Source organism: Diprion similis, chromosome 3 (assembly GCF_021155765.1).
Source record: "Diprion similis isolate iyDipSimi1 chromosome 3, iyDipSimi1.1, whole genome shotgun sequence".
Taxonomy (NCBI): Eukaryota; Metazoa; Arthropoda; class Insecta; order Hymenoptera; family Diprionidae; genus Diprion; species Diprion similis.
Genome location: NC_060107.1, coordinates 10,486,333 through 10,505,130, shown reverse-complemented (window position 1 = coordinate 10,505,130; position 18,798 = coordinate 10,486,333). Strand labels below are relative to the sequence as shown.

Genomic DNA, 18,798 nt, shown 5'->3' with positions numbered 1-18,798 from the left:
CATTACCCGATTTCGGTTTCAAAGCAATATAAACAATTCTCTTGTGCACGGATGGCAAATCCATTAGCTTAATTAATTGCTTTTAAATAGAATTACTGATTGTTTTGAATAAATTTATTGGAGTCGAACAAAGTCAGTTCACGTAAATTTACTATTTCTGCAACAATATGATTTATAAAATTTATTATTAATTATCTCTAATGTTAAAAATAATTGGAAAGTTTTTTTTTTGTTTTTAAACAGCCGTCAGTATAATTTTTTCAAAACGTTTCCTGAAAGCTGAATAAAAATATATTCTCCGTATGCCGAAAATGAAACTTCGTCACCGTTGCAAATAAAAACCCGTGCCGCGGGAGTGATTAATTATTCGTAACAGGGTGTTCGGTAATTCTATAAATAATCCTGAGATTATTATGTTGCAGCAGCCGATTTCTATCTAGCCCGAGGATATAAATCACCGATCGTTATAACCAGTCGGTCCGGTAATTCTGAGTGATATTGATGTGAACTTTGGTCCAAGACGGGTTTTCCAAGAATATTTCTTAGAAATACGCAGTATAATTCACCTCAAGGACTACGCATCAACTCGTCAACCTACGCTCATTGCTATGAATAAATACAATAAAATTACAGGTTACATTTGCGGAAAAAACTTGATGTTTTTTGCCCATGGACGTTCACACCGAGAACTCACTAGCGGAACAGTGAAAGGCATGTTCCTAGATCAACACGCGTAGATTACTTACTTTTTCGTTTCATACTGCACACAGTTCGTTATTCATGTCGATTAGAAAAGGCTCTATAAAAATATTGTACCGATAATTTCAGCGAGTGTTTACTGGAAATGCTTCAACGACCGCGTGGTGATGAATATAAAGATTCGAATCGCCAAAGCTGTAGGCAGTGACACCTTTTTCACACCAGAATTTTGTAAAAAGAAAGCAACAATAATCAGGTATACATTTTTTCCATCATGGAATAACCTGACAAGATGATTTGCCGCATACCCGCATGATTCACGATTACACCACAAATCGGCATTTCTAGACTTAAAATGCGAAATACACATGAGAGAAGCCTTGGTGGGGATCGGGAAATTCCCGTATAGATGTAGGTAATCCTGGTGTCTACAGTGTGGCAAGAACCGCGCCTCGACATGGCCGTGAGGAGAGGATTGCTGCTCGTGATATTGGCCGCGAATTTTTTACCGGGAAAATTCGCAGTAGACGGATATTTGAAACGGTGTCCGACAGCGACGGTTGTGAACCGTAGCGAAGAGGCGGGAGAATTTCCAGCGGAAAATGGAACGCGTTTTGAAAACGACACGATGCTCAACTGTTTATGCAACGTGAAAACCTGCTTGCCACTCTGCTGCCCTTTGGGACAGGCGAAAAGTGAGAGTGGCAGCTGCGTTGAGGACAATTCGAGTCCAAATTTGACAGACTTTTTTTATTCGCACGGTGAAACGAGGCTGGATCAGCTCCATCCCTTCAATCTTGATCCTTGCGGTCCTGAATCTGCGAACTTCCTAGGTTCGACGGCGTTCAGTTTGCTCGGAAACGGCTCGCTGCGCCTGTCGGATGGCAACAAAACTATCGACGTTGGAATGTACTGCCTGTATCGCGACGTCGGATCGTCGTTTTTCTCGGCGAAGCTCTGTCGTGCGTGGAAACCGCAGAGTTTGCCGTGGATCATCGGGTGCGTTGTTTGCGCCTTCTTCGCCTCGGCGACCTTCGTCGTTTACACCATCGTCCCGGAGCTCAGGAACCTCCATGGACTCATTTTCCGACTGTACTTGGCATCCTACATCGGATGCATAATCATCGCACAGACTCCGCTCAAGCTAATAACCGATCTGAAAACCTGCACGGAAATAATTTACGGTGATTGATTCCATGCTGATATACATGTATAGTTGACCCTGGTGAAAGAAATTAGATTTTTCATTCTTTAATAGTTTCTCCAGAATATTCATCGTGTCTTCGGACAGTTCGGAGAAAAATAAATATTATTTTTATGGAAAATTCAAACTAGTCAGACGATGTTTGAACTATTTCAAAATATTCCAGGTCCCGGAATGAACTCAGATTCTTTTCGAAATACATTTTGTATTGAAAATCTGAAAAACATTCTATTCAAAATAAAACTTATCTATACTTTTTGCGGAACTTCAATTTCTGACTCTCATCTGGTAAGGTTGGATTTCTCGCGTTTCTATTTATTTTGTGATGGTTTTGCGTAGAAATACTGAGAAACTTGAGAAATTTGTCTTCTGAGTTAGTTCGTGCAAATACAAGTTTCCGAAAATAATTTATGGCAAGGGAGTTATTAGTTTTTTGAATACTGCTTGTAACGTTTTGTAATTCATTTCAAATTCTAACCGATATCTGTAACAACTGCCATTTGTTTGAGATGTCAGAAAGAAAATCTGTTGTATTATTATTTACGACGTTCAGGCGTTATCGTAAAACTCACCTCAGGCCATTCTGGTGAAAATTTCCCGCCAAAAATCGAAATGATATGTCCCGCAATTGTGGATTCCAAAGGAATTTCTGAATTTTTCAAAGATTCTAAATCCTATTTTAACCCTTACCCTGTCACATGGTTTTCAGTATACGTTGGCTGTCACATGGAGTCTTTCGCTTCTTACCCTTATTTTGGCTATTTTAAGTGCTCCGAAAATTCTGAAAAAATGCATGCATGTTCTTTGAAATGTGTAATTGGAAATTCAATAGTTTTTTCACTTACTAATTCGTTTGGAAGCAAATCGCGCGTTTTTTAGTTTACAAGATATACGCATAACAAGAAATTAAGCGAGCACGAAAGACCCCATGTAACAGGGTAAGGGTTGCATAAAATGTGGGGTTGAAATCAGCTGTAGATTTTTTCAGAGAAGTAATCGTTCTCTCGTAAACACTTGAATTTTCTCTGTTTACTTTCCAACTTCTAATTCATGAATCTTTAATCATGTTTAATATTTTCTCGATTCGTTTTTAAGCATTTTTCACTTTACTGAAGTCCTTTGAACAAAAATGAAGTTTTTCAGATATTCTCTACACGCTATCTGATAAGTTTCTCATTCTCGTAATTCACTTCACCCTACTCACCTTAATTTTCAAAATTCCAGCATGCTTCGGAATCTATTTTTGCCTCACTTGTGCATTATGGCTGAACGTGATGAGCTTCGACATTTGGTGGACGCTACGGTAAGGCCCCAGTAAATGAGTTATTAATAATATTGAAAAGAACTGAAAGCAATGGGAAAATTTAATCCGGTTGAATCCACTTTAACGGTCCCAAAGTTATTAAAGAAACCAGAATTCAATCCAAAAAATTACATGCCAAACGACGAAAATATTTATTACTTTTCGTCAAGGATTTAAATAGATTCATATAAGCAATTTGAATTATTATAAACAAAATTCAACGAGAAAATGATGAAAGCCAAGTGCTATTCACGCATTAATATGGATTCATACCGTTGCAACATTTAAACAGAAACAAATAGATTGAAATCGAAATGGTCAAGATGTAACGAACTTCGTTATTAAAAATAAGTTCAGCAAATCGATATCGGCGTTGTAAAACTTACGGCATTTTTTTTTGTTTTAGAAGCCTCGCGCCCCCTCCGAGCAATGTCAAAGAAAGAGAAAGGAAAAGACTGCGATGGTATATGGCTTATGCTTGGTTGGGTCCTGGTGTCCCGATGATAATGTTTTGTTTCGTTGTGTTGTTCGGAAATGTTCGCAGTGAGTTGATATTGAAGTTTATCATTCTATTTCACCCATATACCCAGTGTATTGATTCATAATTTGGTAAGAAGAATCTTGTCACAATGAATGAATTTTTCATGACAACGAGGTGATTACTGTGTTTTCGAAAAAGTCTTTTCAAAAAAGTACACACATGAATAATTAGACCTTATAAAATCCTGCGATAAATCGACGTCATTTTAGAAAAATTTAAAAGTAGAAGGTGATTACTATAATCGAGTTTTTAGGTAAAATAATATTTGTATTTAATTTCGAAATGTTTTTGTCAAATTTGAACTTATTTAGAAAATTGATATTTGATATTAAAACCAAAGTTTGATGATATTTCATTACAAAGGATAAAAAGGTGTCGTAAATTACGGTTAGCCGTTTTCCAAATCCCGAGGGTCACAAAACATCAGACCAGTTGTTGGGTTTTTACGTATTTTGTGACATTGAGTCATCGTAGAGTAAAACGTGCGTTAAAAAATCGCTTTTATAATCAACCCAAATAACGAAATGTTCGCAAATTGCATGCAATTTGCAAGCAAGACATCACGAGTTGTGTGCAAATTAGCTAATTTTACTTCCACTTATGTAGTGTGTTTTGCATCCATAAAATGATCGCAAGTAATGAAGCGAAAATTGGCAGCAATTATGCCGCAAGTCATGCAATTTGAGTAGTCTCACTAGTTAAGACTCACAGTCAAAGTGTGTATGATATATTGTAATTTACTTCCTGCTTATTCCAGGTCCGTTTATGAGATCAGATTCTTAATTAACACACGGAAGGAAAGGAAGGAATTCTTGAACCAAGAAAACAGATTTTGTTGGAGTGCACTCACTTCAATATGGTATCCCTTATTTGTTCTAAATACGATGATGTCAATTAAAAAATTTTGATTCAGTTAGTTTATCAAAATGATTTAGTCAAGTCAATTCCTTGATTCAACAACAGCCGTTCCTGTCGGGATCGAATGAAGTGTTGATTCGAGTAAACCTTCTGATGTATTTCCGGAATTGAGTGAAGTAAATATCATTTCATTTGAAGGTTATGTCTTGTTCCTCCGAGTCGCATATTTGTTAAAAGAAACAATTAGGCACTTTAAATAAAGTAAGTACATGAATCTTGCCAACAAAAGGTTCACATGAATTGAATGCCATTTTACGAGGTAAAAGAAACACCACGTGCTTTGGAAGAACTAGAGAATATATTCATCGTGAATATGATAGTACTATAAACGGCCACTAGGTGGCGAATTTTCTCGCTACAAAAGTAGCTTCAGAAATACTTGTAAAACTAGGTAGTCGGCCGGGTTTGGATTTACGGAAACCGTAACATAAATTCGTCATTAGACCTAGTGATTATAAACGAAGAAGACTTAATACCAAGTTTCGAGTAACCGAAATTGTCATTGACTACAAATAAACAAAAAGAATTCACCCAGCCTCAATTCAGGTTTCTCTGGCTATTCAACAAAATGTTTTCAGGTTTTACCCATGAAGTGTCGGGTTAAACCCGCTGAATTTTCAGTCAGGAGAGCTATAAGTGACATGATTTTTGATGATCTTGTTTATAGAAAATTCGTATTACGGCAAGGAACTCACGCCGTGTTATCTTGAATTTGAATCACATGATCCTTTCCCTCCGTGCAATAATGTAATAGCGATTTGTACACAACCTTTGTTGACCAAATTCGAAAAATACAACCCACAGTCATTGCGAAAAATGTTCGAAATCTAATGTCTCCCCCGGATTGTTATAACATTAATTAATAATGTGCACCAAAAATTTTTCAAATCTATTTTCTGCACCTTTTACAGATAAAACCGTCGTCCTGTGTTTTTTGGTCGGGCCCATTGTTGCAGCAGGCATTTGCAACACATGTTTATATATTGCTACAGCCATAACAATAATCCGGCGTAAAAAAGATACATCACACCTGGTCCATGGAGTGAATAAACACCATCAAGAAAATGTACAATGGTATGTACGTCAAGAGAATCCCTAAATAGAACTCGAAGGTCAAAATTGTGCGATAAAAATATGTGTTTCGTTATAAAAAATAATGCTAGAAATTTTTAATCCTGAAGCACGAAATTAAATCGTGAAAATGATCAGCATTGGATATTGGAAAATGTCCTCATGACGTCAGAGCTTTGTTGTCGGCGCCATATTATCACCACATAACCTAAGTTTTTAATTCTAATGAAGGCAAATCAATATTCTTGGGCTTTCAAATTACTTTTGTCAGATAAATTAATTAAATATAATCAATAATATACCTGCTCCACTATCCATACGCGAAAAAAACACGGTCAACGGTCAACTGTCAGCTTGGCTGCATTAGTTTTATTTTTTTCCACCAGATGACGCATTGCAAAGTGACAATCCCAATAATTCTACGTTTCATTTTAGGTTCAACTTGTATTTGAAGCTTTTCGTAGTGATGGGGGGACCGATGATCTGGTTAACCGGGACCGTAACGAGGCGCAGTCTAAGTTACAAAATGTCGGTGTTCATGGATGTGCTTCAAATGTCGCAGTGCATAATGGTGTTCATTATATTCGTATGGAAAGACGACGTAAAACGGTCACTCCGGAGACTATATGCCCGGACCGTGCACAAGCTTCAATCTTCTCTCCCATCTGACCGAATACATACCACAGTGAATTGATTTCCAAAAAGTAAGAGCTTTTGTATCTATAAATTGACATTCGTGACGTACCGCCATGATGAGGTTTATTCTTAAAAATTTTCAAAAACTTCTTATATTTTCTCAGGATTTTTCAAAATCTCTAACTAATCCCATTTCTATGCCAAATTCTATGCCCAAAGTTCATTTCGATATATTGATGAAATTCGACCTTGAAATCTTTTCAACATTTCTGTGAAAAAGTTTTCTTAATTTAGATCTTTTTCATTGACTTTTCCGCCCCGTTATATTGATGTAAGTTTGCTGAAACCGAGGCGAAACGATCAGCTGATCGCTCGGTGGGCCGCCATATTACTCTAGCCATGCTTATCCCTGGTAAAAATGGCGGAAAAGTAAATCGGTCCGGTCTTTACAGGAATCTATTCAAATCCTATAAATATCATCATACAGACCCGACTGATCCAACTAGCCAGCATTTTCATCGGGGATGTTTCGGGTACAAATAAGACTTCATAATTTCAGACGTCGGAATTGTGCGTTGTTAAGTGTTATATTTTTATACTATTGGAATAATAAATACGGTGTGAATCGTAACGAAAGAATATTCGTATCGCCTTACCTGTCCTGTTCTCGAATGCCATCATCTCTAAACTGGGTAAGATTTTTTTTAGGTTAACAGTGGGAGGAAGATGGCTAATAATCAAAAATTATACATACTTCCAATTAAAGTAAATCTGCGTGTTTTATCTTGGCTAGTAACTTTTTCATTTTGCTCAAATTGTGTTGATATATATAAAATGTTTGAATTATCTTGAATTTTAGTTATGCGAATTTGAAAATATGAATTATATATAATCCTTAAAATTATCTTCGGGATAGTAAAGGCAGGTGAATAAAATGCTTGATCTTTCTGTATAAATGTATTGTTTACTAAAAACGCAAGACACAAATATAGAGGCATTGCAAATAATTCTTAAATATGTGACTAAACAACAATACATATATGTATATTGTATATATATATATATATATACTATATTTCTCGTGATTTCTGCACTTATTTTAATACGAAGGAACAAAATATATTTGGTAATTTTAGCTAAGATATTGAATACTGAATGCAAAATTGCACACAATTTCATACAATCAATAGATAAATTCATCGAAAAACTATACGTATTTCGGTAACAGGAATGTGGTTTTGGTTGTTTTACACTTCGATTAAACAATCTCTGTGTTACAAGGAATATGATACTTCGAGTAATGTAGCAGCTGTGATATTATCACAACAACACTGTATATATTGTGAAAAGAAATTCTATGGCACCTTGAATAGACCCAAGTTAAATTCAATCTATATATTCATTTTCTAGTCCTCCACACTTGGTCGTGGCTGCATTGGTAGCAGCACTCTGGATTATCGAGGTTTTTGAAAAGAAAAAGATTCAAATCAAAATGTCACTTCAATTATATGATCAGTTTATACGATTAACAACGTAAAATGAAAGGAAAAAATGTGAAACTGGTGATAAAAGCAGCAGAAACTTAAAGAATATTCGACGATGTGTACAAGGTAACTTGTTTTTTTAACAACACTAGTAAACTAATAAAATTAAATAATTTTGCAAACCGTAATAAAATCTTGATATAAATGACACAATACATATAACAAAGTGTGATGAAATAAATTTCAGAAAAAGAAGCTTGCTGTGGTTACCATAAAAAATTAGAGTGCCTATGATAAATCGTAAACTATGAGCATAGTTGATTAACTTGCAGTTTACTGTCAGTGAGTTATGAAAAAACAACGAATGAAAGAAACGTGGATCAAATAAACTTAATACTAGTGTTCAAGGTTGCAAGTGTGTATAGTTGATAGATAATACTAATTTCTAAATTCCGTTTGATATGTTTACGATACAACAAGTGTTACATGAGAATTCCACAATACGCGTCACAGATCTTGAAGCTTACAGAACTAACGGTATTTACACATTTATTACACTTAGACACGATAGGTAAGTAAAGCTTAAAATTACAAAAGTAATCATTGATATGTATGTATTTATTTTTAATATTATATATTCTGTATATATATTATACGTGTATATATAATATATATATCATATATATTATGCAAGTATTGAATCATATACTTATATTTCACAACTGTTTGCAGAATCCGGCAAACTTTTTACCAGTAATAAATAGGTAATGAGATTACCGGATAGTCCAAACTGTCGAATATCTTTTCTGTAGACTTACAATTATAATCCCTCATAGGTGACTTCTATATCCCAGGCCCTATTTTGGAATACAGTTGTTACCGTACAGGGTATATTATTAATAAATTACTTTTATCTATTTAAATTTTTGATTTATTATTATTATTATTTTTTATTTTTTTTGCCTTTTTTCTTTTATTTTTTCAATTGGAAGTTCCATATTGCTGTGCTCGACGAGGTTATATATATACATATATAAATTATATAATTTTGTGCATATAATCTACGTTGATAATGGGTACACGCAGCGTCACGCAATATATTATTCACGTTCATAAAATTACTGTAGGCATCGACCACACGATTTACCTTATAAAAAATGTAATTCCTGTTCCTCAGAAAGGATTATTTTTCAAAAAATTCATAAATTTGAACGAATTTACTAAGAATGTGAATGTGAAAAATGAAGGAGATAAAAGGTGTCGAAATTCACAGTTTTTAATTGGAAATGTCTTGTATATATTTATAATAACGCATCTGTAAGTGCAGATCATGGAATGTCAGATTGTAATTAGGTATTTACGGATCATAATTTCCGATACTGACTGCACATGGCGCGATGTAAACATGCAAATTATTGTTACTAAAAATGTATAATGTTTTTTTCACAGAACAATACGAGGTACTGTAGAAATTAACTGATACAGACGCTGCGTAGTGATCCATCATTTTTCGTAGCACCAAGGTAAGGGCTACCACGACTTTGTCTTAATTTTAATTGTTTTTGCCGACGGGAGTCTTTTACGACTTTTACAATTTGTTCTTAACGCGAATGTTAGGTTTCCCATTGCACTCGACTTCAACCTCGCAAATGTCGTGGAATCGTAGATACCCACAATGTGCGAATTCATTTCGTAAATATCCGCTGACGTATTATTTCTTTCATTGCGTACATTCTATAGGATTATTACGCGAATACAGAATCAATTAGAACATCTTCCAATTTCTATTCACTGATTTTCTCATTCGTTATTATTTGTACTGGGATTTAAAATGTACGCTTTGATAAGCTGATGATAAGCTGATCGTTTCAGCCCGGGTTTTAGCTAAATTATACAATTATAATTGAACAAAAAACTCCGTACAATTAGCTAAATTTTTGTTTTATTGCATTGAATTAGCAAAGAGTAAAATACGCGAAAGGAACGAGTTTTACAATAATTATAGATACCAAGACCATTCATTTTCTGCCAACGAATGGCGTTTTTCGACATTTTAAATCCCAATACCATTATAATATCGAAATTATCACAGTAACATTTTACGTCGCTATAGTTGTCTTCATTAATATTTTATTTGGAATGTATAAAACTTTCCCGAATTATTTTCGCACAAGAATTAATTTTTCTTTCTCGATTACTAAGCGTTTCATCAAAAAAGATACTTTCATATTTATTTCATCTCCAACAAATATTTCAATACGAACGATTGTATTCGCGTCATAGAAGGAGTCACTTTCAAAATCTTACTTACAGTCACCACAATATGATTGATTTTCTTCGCCTGTAAATTAGTGTATAGTTATCGCTGTCAAGCAATGCTATTATTATAGATTTTGCAGTCTCAACGCTGCTGATATGTATCGATATGTATATATATATATATATATATATATATATATATATATATATATATATATATATATATTTTTTTTTTTACTGTATTTACTAAGATTGTTACTCGTTATACAACGCCGAAGGACTTTTTTTCGTGTTTACACTTGCGCCCATATCACTATCATTTGTTATCGATATGTCAATTTGTAAAGAAAAGTCCGTTCATACAAGGCTTCTCAATGGACGGTTCATTCTCCAAAAAAAATTCTTCTCCATTGATCAAGACCTTCTTGTTTCGGTTGAATTCGAACAATATTTTCTTAGCTTCAGAAATTTTCAAACAGAATTACCCTTGAAATCCGACCAGTGCAAATTTGCATCACCTGACATGGTTGGCACGTATGGCTTGATAGAAGTGTGGTAAATACTGGTTAATAAAAAAAACATATTAAGCAAAAAAAAAAAAAAAAAAAAAAAAAAAATTCGAGTTATCTTATTGTTAAAGTACTGACGAAAAGAAAGTAGTACTTTGCTAGATCATTTATTATTCGATCATTTGGAATAAGATCATGGACAGTCACGAACACTAATCAACAAATAATGATTTAAATTCTGTTAGAGGTTAAAAAAATATATTTCAATACAGCCAATCATGGAGAAGGAAATGATCAACTAACTACACACGCTACTTTAGTCTTTCACAACCTCGCTGCAATTCCCGTTCGGGACAATCCAAATAATATTTCAATGAAATACGTGAAAGTAGTATGATTTAGGGGAGAAGTACAAGAATTAAATATTGCAGCGGTCTAGATTGGGATCCAGAGGATTGGGGCAATATGGCGGGGCACCGAGCCGTCAGCTGATCGTTTCAGCCCTGGTTTTAGCTAAATTACAGGAACACGAAGTGACAGAAAATGTCGTGCAAACGGTTAAATTTTTGTTTTAATTAATTAGGGTAGCACGGAGTGAAATATGTATCGGAAAGCCACGTTTATCATTAAATACAACGCGATTAGGTTGTATATATAATTTTCTTCCGCCACATGGCACCTTTCGTGATTTCGGATCCCAGTGTTAGTAAAGTTAATGAAATAATAGCGCTCGTATAAACGTCAACTTTCCTCGTATATGTATGTGTGTGTGTGTGTGTGTGTGTGTGTGTATTTATATTGTACACGTATATATTTTTATTCAAAATGTTTATTCCTGTATATATATTGATATGAGTATGTATACCGTATTCCTACTCACATACATACACAGGCACATATGCTTTACATCTGTAGCTTGAATTCTTTTGATGACATAAGAATAAAATGTTTTAGAAGAATGGTATGACTCGAAATTCGGAAGTTGTCACTCTGATATGATAAATTTCGAGGTTAATATTACACCACTTTATTTAAGTACGAAAACTTTTTTGTAAAACATTTATACCAAATAGTGCAATCGTGATATCTGTACGGTGAATTACTATAAGATTGAATTGATTTCTCGGTTCAAAAACTCCATATTGACTCATATATTATTATTATTATTATTATTATTATCATATCTTGTGCTGGTGAAACTTTTATAGACATTGAATCCGATTTCGCGTGGCATAGTAATTTTTTTTTTTTTACCGAAGCATTTGTCATTGTACCACATTGCTTCAATTTTAATACACATTGTATATATATATATAAAATGAAAATACTGAAGTGCAGGTTACAAGACTTATGCAATACTCGGAAACGCGTGGCACGTTATTTTTATTGAAAACATCTATAACTGCTCGAATATTCCCTCTCAAATATTTGACGATGTACTAATTTTTGCGATTTGTAAAATATAGAGGTATGGGAATCGTCCATTTTTTGAATGTGTAATTTGTGAATAATGTAAGAATATCGGGTTCTATGTAAGATACCATGGGAAAGTCTGTAGTGAGTGTCTGCAAGATGAGTTTCCGTTTTTGCAATACCGAGAATAGATAATTCAGTCCAGAAAACCGGTGTTCACCAATTTTTCCAAAAAAAATTTAACGTCACCCAGTTCCGAGTCTTTGATGCCAAGCGATTTCAACATTCCAATGTCTCCGTTCTCCACAGCCATGAAAACTGACCTCAAGTGCTCGAGATCGGAACGCATGAGATGCAGAGCAGCGCCGAAATCTTCGATGGTTTGAGATTCTGTTTGAAAAAAAGTAACACGTGAAATTCTTGAAATCGCCTTCAAATTCTTAAGGTATTTGAATTCAATAATATTTCTAAATCTCAATCCCACAATTTATTCACTCTTGGGCTTACGATAGGTAAAGAACATTACAAAAATGAAAAATTTTACGTACCCGATAGAGCGATGGCAACTTTTTGAACGCCTCCGAGGGGCGCCAAAGCGTCTCGAGCCTTACTTCCGAATAATTTTTCGAGGTAATTTGGACCGTGGCTGGCGAGCAACGATTGCAGAAAGCTAGCTGTCTCCTCGACGGGAGGCCTTTTTGCTGAAATTGGAAAACATTGGAAAAAATTGTTGCTGTTGTATAAATGTCACGTCCTGACAGCCTCACGGTACCGAAAACCCAAATTCCGATGTGTCAAATCATGTCACTCTATAGGCAGATTCAACTAATTTACACCGAGTTTTTCGGCCGTTTGTCAGGATGACCAACTCAGTTGTGGCTGAAAGCTAGTAATCAAGATTCACAGTTGCCTCGAGATTGTGTTCTGTTGAAAATTTGATGTAGCCAAAATGTGACGAATTTACGTTTACGTTGCCATCACCCAAAACTCTAGCGCGTATTGGCAATTCACGTTGCAACCCAACCAGACGGAGTTGGCCAGCCTGTTTGAGAAGACGAAAAACTTTGCGCACGCGCACTTGCGTCTTCAGTTTCCTGACATGCCATGGTATGAGCGATTCCGGCAATAATAAATAAACCATCGCAACTGGGTTTCGAAATTTTTATCTCACTGAAATGTGTTAGTATGTACATTGATGTATGACAAAATGGCATCGAATTTTTGGCGTCAGATTTCTACTACTTATTGTTGACGAGAAAAAGCCTTAGCGAAATAGTTTTTCAAGCAAAAAATCTGAGCTTTCAGTTTGACCTGTAAGATCCGTTTTTTGATAAATTTTCAGTCTTTTTTTAGCTGTCGTGATATGTGTATTCAAAATTTAATTTCCTATTTTGATAGATGAGAATTTTTCACGCGTGAAATACGTTGGATCAAAGTTTTTTCCGGCGACAGGAAAGGCTACGAATTTTGAGATGAAAATTGGAATTGACCATATATATTTCGTATACCGTATTTTACTTGAAAAATATTTTCAATGACTGTTGGTTTTCCTCAATAATTATGAGTATCTCGGGATTTTTTGTGTGTAAACCTTTTGTTAAATTTCATTCCAGTTATTACAAATGTCAAGATTCTATCTGCCACCTTGTTGTTGATTTTGTTCGACCATAATCTAATTGCAAATGACTTGCTCATGAATTTATTTGATCACAGTGTAGAAAATTCGTTTTTTCGTTGAGCTACAACATGCTAATTTGGCAAACTTACCAGCAGTGCACAAACGAGAATCTTCATCGTAGCCGTCTTGACAATCAGGAGCACCGTCGCAAAGATACTGTATTGAGATGCAAAGTCCATCCTTTGGGCACTTGAAGGGCTCATAGGCGTGACACGCTCCACCTGTAAAAATATTATTCCTATTGGAACCGAGAATTCTTTCCCGATATACGATAAATCAGCTAAATTGTGGTCAGAGGCCAAACTGTCGATTAAAAGAAAACAACTGAATCCTTGATTAAAGGGACGATTAGTGAAAAATAATCAGACTTGATAAATAATTGATTATTGGATAAAAATAATTGGAACTTTCCAAAAATAGTCTTATATTGAGCTCGTCAGTTAGCAAAGCCAAAAAAAAGAATCGAAATGGTGTTTACGGTGAACCACATAGCACGGAATATTTCGAAACTATTGTCGTAATATTTCTATACTGCTATCAGAGCAGCAAAGTTAGAGGAATTATTCCAGAAAATATTTTAGCTTTACGCGTAAGAACGTTGCGTGCTGTGTGGAGATATATAGAAATATTATAATTGTTGGTAATACGGAGAATCCTGTCACGATCGCGTGCCGGAAAATTTGAGTATGAATTCCAAAGGCATAATGAACACTGCAAGGGTTCTTTCACTGAAATATTGAATGCAGAGTGTAATTTGCGATGAGGACGTGGCTAAAAGAAAAATCCTCAAATCGACGGTGAGTTGAAAGAGAAGATTTGACGCCTGTTGATTGGATAAAGTCAGTGACGTTAACGCAAAAAAAAAAAAAGATCATCGTTTTGAAATTAATTTAGAATGAATGAAGGATCTAAAAAATTGTAGTATTTATGCTTCATTTAGACATTTTACCAAATTCTAGTATAAATCTTAAAGTTGATAGATAAGGATTCATTCTTTGCAACGACTTCAACCTTATCGCGATCTTCGGAGATCTTATTTTCTTTCCTTTTTCTCACGTCTCACTGAATTTCATAGGAGTTCATAAAAGCGTTCTAAGTAACGATTTTTCATGAATTTTCATTGTTACATCAACTTCAACCGCATCGTAACTCTCGGAGCGGAAAAGTGTAAGTTATTGTTAGCATATAGGCGCCTGTTGATATCCCTAGAGTGGGCGGGTAATACATGTGACTGTGTAAAGTGAATGCGCGCAACGGTTGGTGCAGGCACAACAAGGTGAAAAAGGCGGTGAGTAACTGGTGTCGGTATCGATCGAATAAGGCGGAGGCGCCGTCGGAGGAAAGGGCGCTTCCGTTACTCCGTTCCACGAACCGATATCGCTTAATTCAAATTAATTTCAGCGGACTGGAAGGGCGCAGGGAGTGACTATACAGTCGCGAGTCAAGATCAGCACGGCGTCATAAATAGAACTGATCCACACCCTGGTGAATGGAAAATATTCAAAACAATGGAAAGTCAGAATCTAGCTGAATCCGCTTCTCGGATCTCAAGATTGGATTTGAAAACAATGGAAAGTCTGAATCTAGCTGAATCCGCTTCTCGGATCCCAATATTGAATTTGAAAACAATGGAAAGTCTGAATCTAGCTGAATCCGCTTCTCGGATCTCAAGATTGGATTTGAAAACAATGGAAAGTCTGAATCTAGCTGAATCTGCTTCTCGGATCCCAAGATTGGAATTGAAAACAACAGCTACGTGGACTAGTTTCGATATCTTTTTTTTTTACCAATAACAGAGACTGTCTACCGATACAACGGATTGACGGGTATTGTTAGAGTTACAGCTTCTAGAATGAACTGTAAGTAAAACTGGAATGCAATTCAAAGTGCCGAATGAATTATATTCGAACCCGCGAAAACCGTCGGAATATCTTGTATCAGGGATTGAATTAGATTTATGAAAATTTGAATTACCACAAAAATTAACCAGTAGAAAATGATAAAAGCGTTAGTGCTATTCAGGGATTCACACAGATTAAAATCATCGCTGCACAGCGTGAGACAGAAACGAATAGATTGAAATCGAATTGTTAAAGATATGACTATTAGATTTGCTTCCACGTGGATTCAAATTGGTTAAGAATAGTCAAATATCAATGAATCGAAACGGAATTGTATATGACAATTTGGATCAAATGTAATTGCATTACAATTCAAACACCAAAAAATGGATAGAAACCAAATCTGTCGATACATTTTCAAAACAATTTCGGTCGGTTTCTGCATCACGCGATCAGATTTATTGTGAAATTCGGATCGGCGAAAATCAAGACGAATCTGTTTTAGTCCGTTTTATATCTTTCTTTTTTTTTTGTAAACTAGGCCGGCTCTCGGGAACCAATTTGAACCTTGACATTGAGGGTGCAAGTAGAACGGAGAAACTGTCGCACAATGACGTGGCATGCAAGTCGAGGGATAATTTGAGCTGGCCTCAAGGCGAAAAACAAACCCGGTTTATGAAAAAGATTCAAACATTCTAAGGTAGATTCGTTTTCTTCATTCGCAAATGTATATAAATTTCTCATGAAAACGGTTTGCATGCCGCATAAATCAATCCCTTTTTCGAATGTTCTACTGTTTTAAATACCTTCCGGCTGTTTAGATTTTTTTCAAGTTTTTGTGTTTAAACTGTAATATACAAATCCGTGTCACGCATTCTCATTCGATTCGTTTGTATAAATTTGAATTCATCTGAAATGAAGTTTAAGACATCTTGAACAGTTTTATTCATTCCTTTCTGTCCGAATACTGCCACGACTTCATTCATGCGAATCCATGAATAGCATTAACGATTTTAAGATTTTCTACCGGATACTTTATGTAGTAATTCAAGTCGCCACGAATCTAGTTGAAATAATAACAAAAGATATTCCGAGTATTTACAAGATTTGTAACATAATTCTTTAAATATTTTCAATCGAACCCTAAAATTATTATTAATTGATTCTGACGACTGTAATTGCAAGATATACCTGTGGATCCATTCTAACCATTGGCCACGGATTGTCGTGGAAACATATGCAGCTAGTCATCCAAGCTACTATTTTCAACCGCTATTCTAGGATTCGAATTTGGGATCCCTCTTGCTTTCAATTGTTTTCGACCGTTAGTCTGGGATTCAAATTTAGAACTCCTCTTGCTTTCAATTGTTTTAGACCGTTATTCTAGAATTCAAATTGGGATCCCTCTTGCTTTCAATTGTTTTCGACCGTTATTCTGGGATTCCAGTTGCTTTCAATTGTTTTCGAACTCTCTCTGTTCACTGGGAATTCCTCGTCGAGTCTGACTTACCTGTTCTCTTGGAGCTTAAGTGGCCGTAGAGTCGGCTCAGGTCTATGGCCATAACGGCTCTCGGAAAGGCGGCGCAGGCCGTCAGGGCGAGGCCCAGGGCCAAGCTGGTGCAGAAAACGCGGACCATTTTCAGGGTTCAAACCGAGCTTTGGGGCTTGAACTCGGTGCGATATTCCGGCTCTGATGCTTCGTCTCCTTCCCGAGCTGCAGACTCGAATACCCCTCGACAACAAACGCGCGCGGCTTCGGACCCTGCGATTACACCTTCGTCGAAACAGGACAGCTCCACGCGTCACTCCGACTCGCCAACCAATCAGGTTCGGCAAAACGAAACCGTGGAAAGGATGCTCGCGACACCCACGCGCAATCGATTCTACAACCTGCACCCTCTTTTGGATACCTGTAAACGTTTCCCGGGCCGAAATTATTTTCCCAAACTTTCTCGAATTTCCAACAATTGTAAACTCGTAATGTGGATTTCGAGAGTTATTTAATGGTTCTGAAAAGTCTCTTTACAAATTCTAACCATATCTTCAAATTTAAAAAAAATATATTTCGATAGTTGTATTCGCAGGAAATTCATTTCAGAAAATTTTATAGAAAAATATTAATATTTCTTGAAATTTTTGGAATAGTTTTTATAATTCTGTTTTTTATTGAAAATTTTCTTTTACAGATGTGTCCAGATTTTTTTCACTGCCTTTCAGTAACAACAATTTCAACTACATATGTTCTAAAAATTTCTAATTTCTCTCAGAATATCCACCAGTTATCGCAGAAATACCAGAACTCGATTTTTAACTTCCCGCTCCTTTTTTCCAAACAAAAAAACAAAGTAAAGAAAAGTTTTTTTTCGCTTAGAACTGACTAAATTTTGGATTTTAATGGTCATGCAGGTTTTGAGTTGTTTAAATATGAAAAAAGGAATAAATTCATTTGTTAATATTTTATGGGCTCGACACGCATTTCAGAGAAAAATTCTTAAAGCTAGCCCCAATAACGTCAGCCAAATTAAACCCGTGCTTCAAAGCATGTCGATGATGCAAAATGAAGTGCTGAAAATGTATTAATTTTTCCAGAAAATGGTTCGATTTAACACATCCAAATTAAAATGCCCTGAAAGAGAGTCAGAAATAAGATGAGAAAACTCGCATTATTCATGTTTTTAAAAGAAAATGAAGTCCGTAAAGAATATAAGTTCTTTCTAGAAACTCATGAAATCGCTCAACATTGTAAGAATAATTTAAACTTTTTTTCAAACTACTCAAGATGGTATATTTCAGAATAATTGTTGAACAATTTCATCACCAGGGTTTCGCCCCAATTTTTGTTCACGACTAGTTTTTCATTTCTTTCACTTTTCTACAAGCAATACCTTATACATTATTTCTTTTTTTTTGTAAAAAATTTATGTAAACCTACGTATAAGAATTAATTCCGACAATATAAGTCGCTTTTTTAGGGTACTTAGCAAATTTGAATTACACAAATTTCGATCTGGGTGCCATTTAGATATGGTTTGGTGTATACACAAAGAATGAAAGCTCCTCAATTTTTATCTCTTTTACGAAAAATACGTTAGTCAATTCTATCATGATTTCGATTTAAATATTTATCTTCAAATTTTCAGCACTTCTTGCTGTCGGAGAAAAATATGATCTAATATGTTCTTCTCTAAAATGAATTATTTCTTCTCTACATTTTCAGTCCCTTATTATGCGTAACTATGACG

General features: G+C 35.3%; 2 protein-coding genes and 1 long non-coding RNA gene across 3 annotated transcripts; 1 reads left to right on the top strand and 2 right to left on the bottom strand.

The window, feature by feature from the left end:
* Positions 1–1,144: 1,144 nt before the first annotated feature.
* On the top strand, positions 1,145–6,551 carry LOC124404992 (G-protein coupled receptor Mth2-like). Its single transcript, XM_046879576.1, has 5 exons — positions 1,145–1,883; positions 3,128–3,206; positions 3,613–3,749; positions 5,577–5,739; positions 6,172–6,551. The coding sequence occupies exons 1-5, from the start codon at positions 1,157–1,159 to the stop codon at positions 6,428–6,430; spliced, it is 1,365 nt and encodes a 454-aa protein (XP_046735532.1). The 5' UTR covers positions 1,145–1,156; the 3' UTR covers positions 6,431–6,551.
* Positions 6,552–7,310: 759 nt separating this feature from the next.
* Positions 7,311–9,078, bottom strand: LOC124405004. The gene is made up of 2 exons (XR_006929044.1): positions 8,513–9,078; positions 7,311–7,450 (listed from the first exon to the last, which is right to left on the bottom strand). It is a non-coding gene; the product is annotated as an uncharacterized LOC124405004 (long non-coding RNA).
* Positions 9,079–11,461: 2,383 nt separating this feature from the next.
* LOC124404998 (IDLSRF-like peptide) lies at positions 11,462–17,360 on the bottom strand. Its single transcript, XM_046879587.1, has 4 exons — positions 17,067–17,360; positions 13,805–13,936; positions 12,586–12,738; positions 11,462–12,427 (listed from the first exon to the last, which is right to left on the bottom strand). The coding sequence occupies exons 1-4, from the start codon at positions 17,191–17,193 to the stop codon at positions 12,234–12,236; spliced, it is 606 nt and encodes a 201-aa protein (XP_046735543.1). The 5' UTR covers positions 17,194–17,360; the 3' UTR covers positions 11,462–12,233.
* Positions 17,361–18,798: the final 1,438 nt, after the last annotated feature.

Coding starts and splice junctions, on each gene's coding strand:
- LOC124404992 (XM_046879576.1), top strand. CDS start 1,157: ATGGCCGTGAGGAGAGGATTGCTGCTCGTGATATTGGCCGCGAATTTT. Junction 3,750..5,576: donor GTTGTTCGGAAATGTTCGCA/GTGAGTTGATAT, acceptor CACCTTTTACAG/ATAAAACCGTCGTCCTGTGT. Junction 5,740..6,171: donor CATCAAGAAAATGTACAATG/GTATGTACGTCA, acceptor GTTTCATTTTAG/GTTCAACTTGTATTTGAAGC.
- LOC124404998 (XM_046879587.1), bottom strand. CDS start 17,193: ATGGTCCGCGTTTTCTGCACCAGCTTGGCCCTGGGCCTCGCCCTGACG. Junction 13,937..17,066: donor CTTAAGCTCCAAGAGAACAG/GTAAGTCAGACT, acceptor ATATTTTTACAG/GTGGAGCGTGTCACGCCTAT. Junction 12,739..13,804: donor TTCTCGTTTGTGCACTGCTG/GTAAGTTTGCCA, acceptor TTCCAATTTCAG/CAAAAAGGCCTCCCGTCGAG.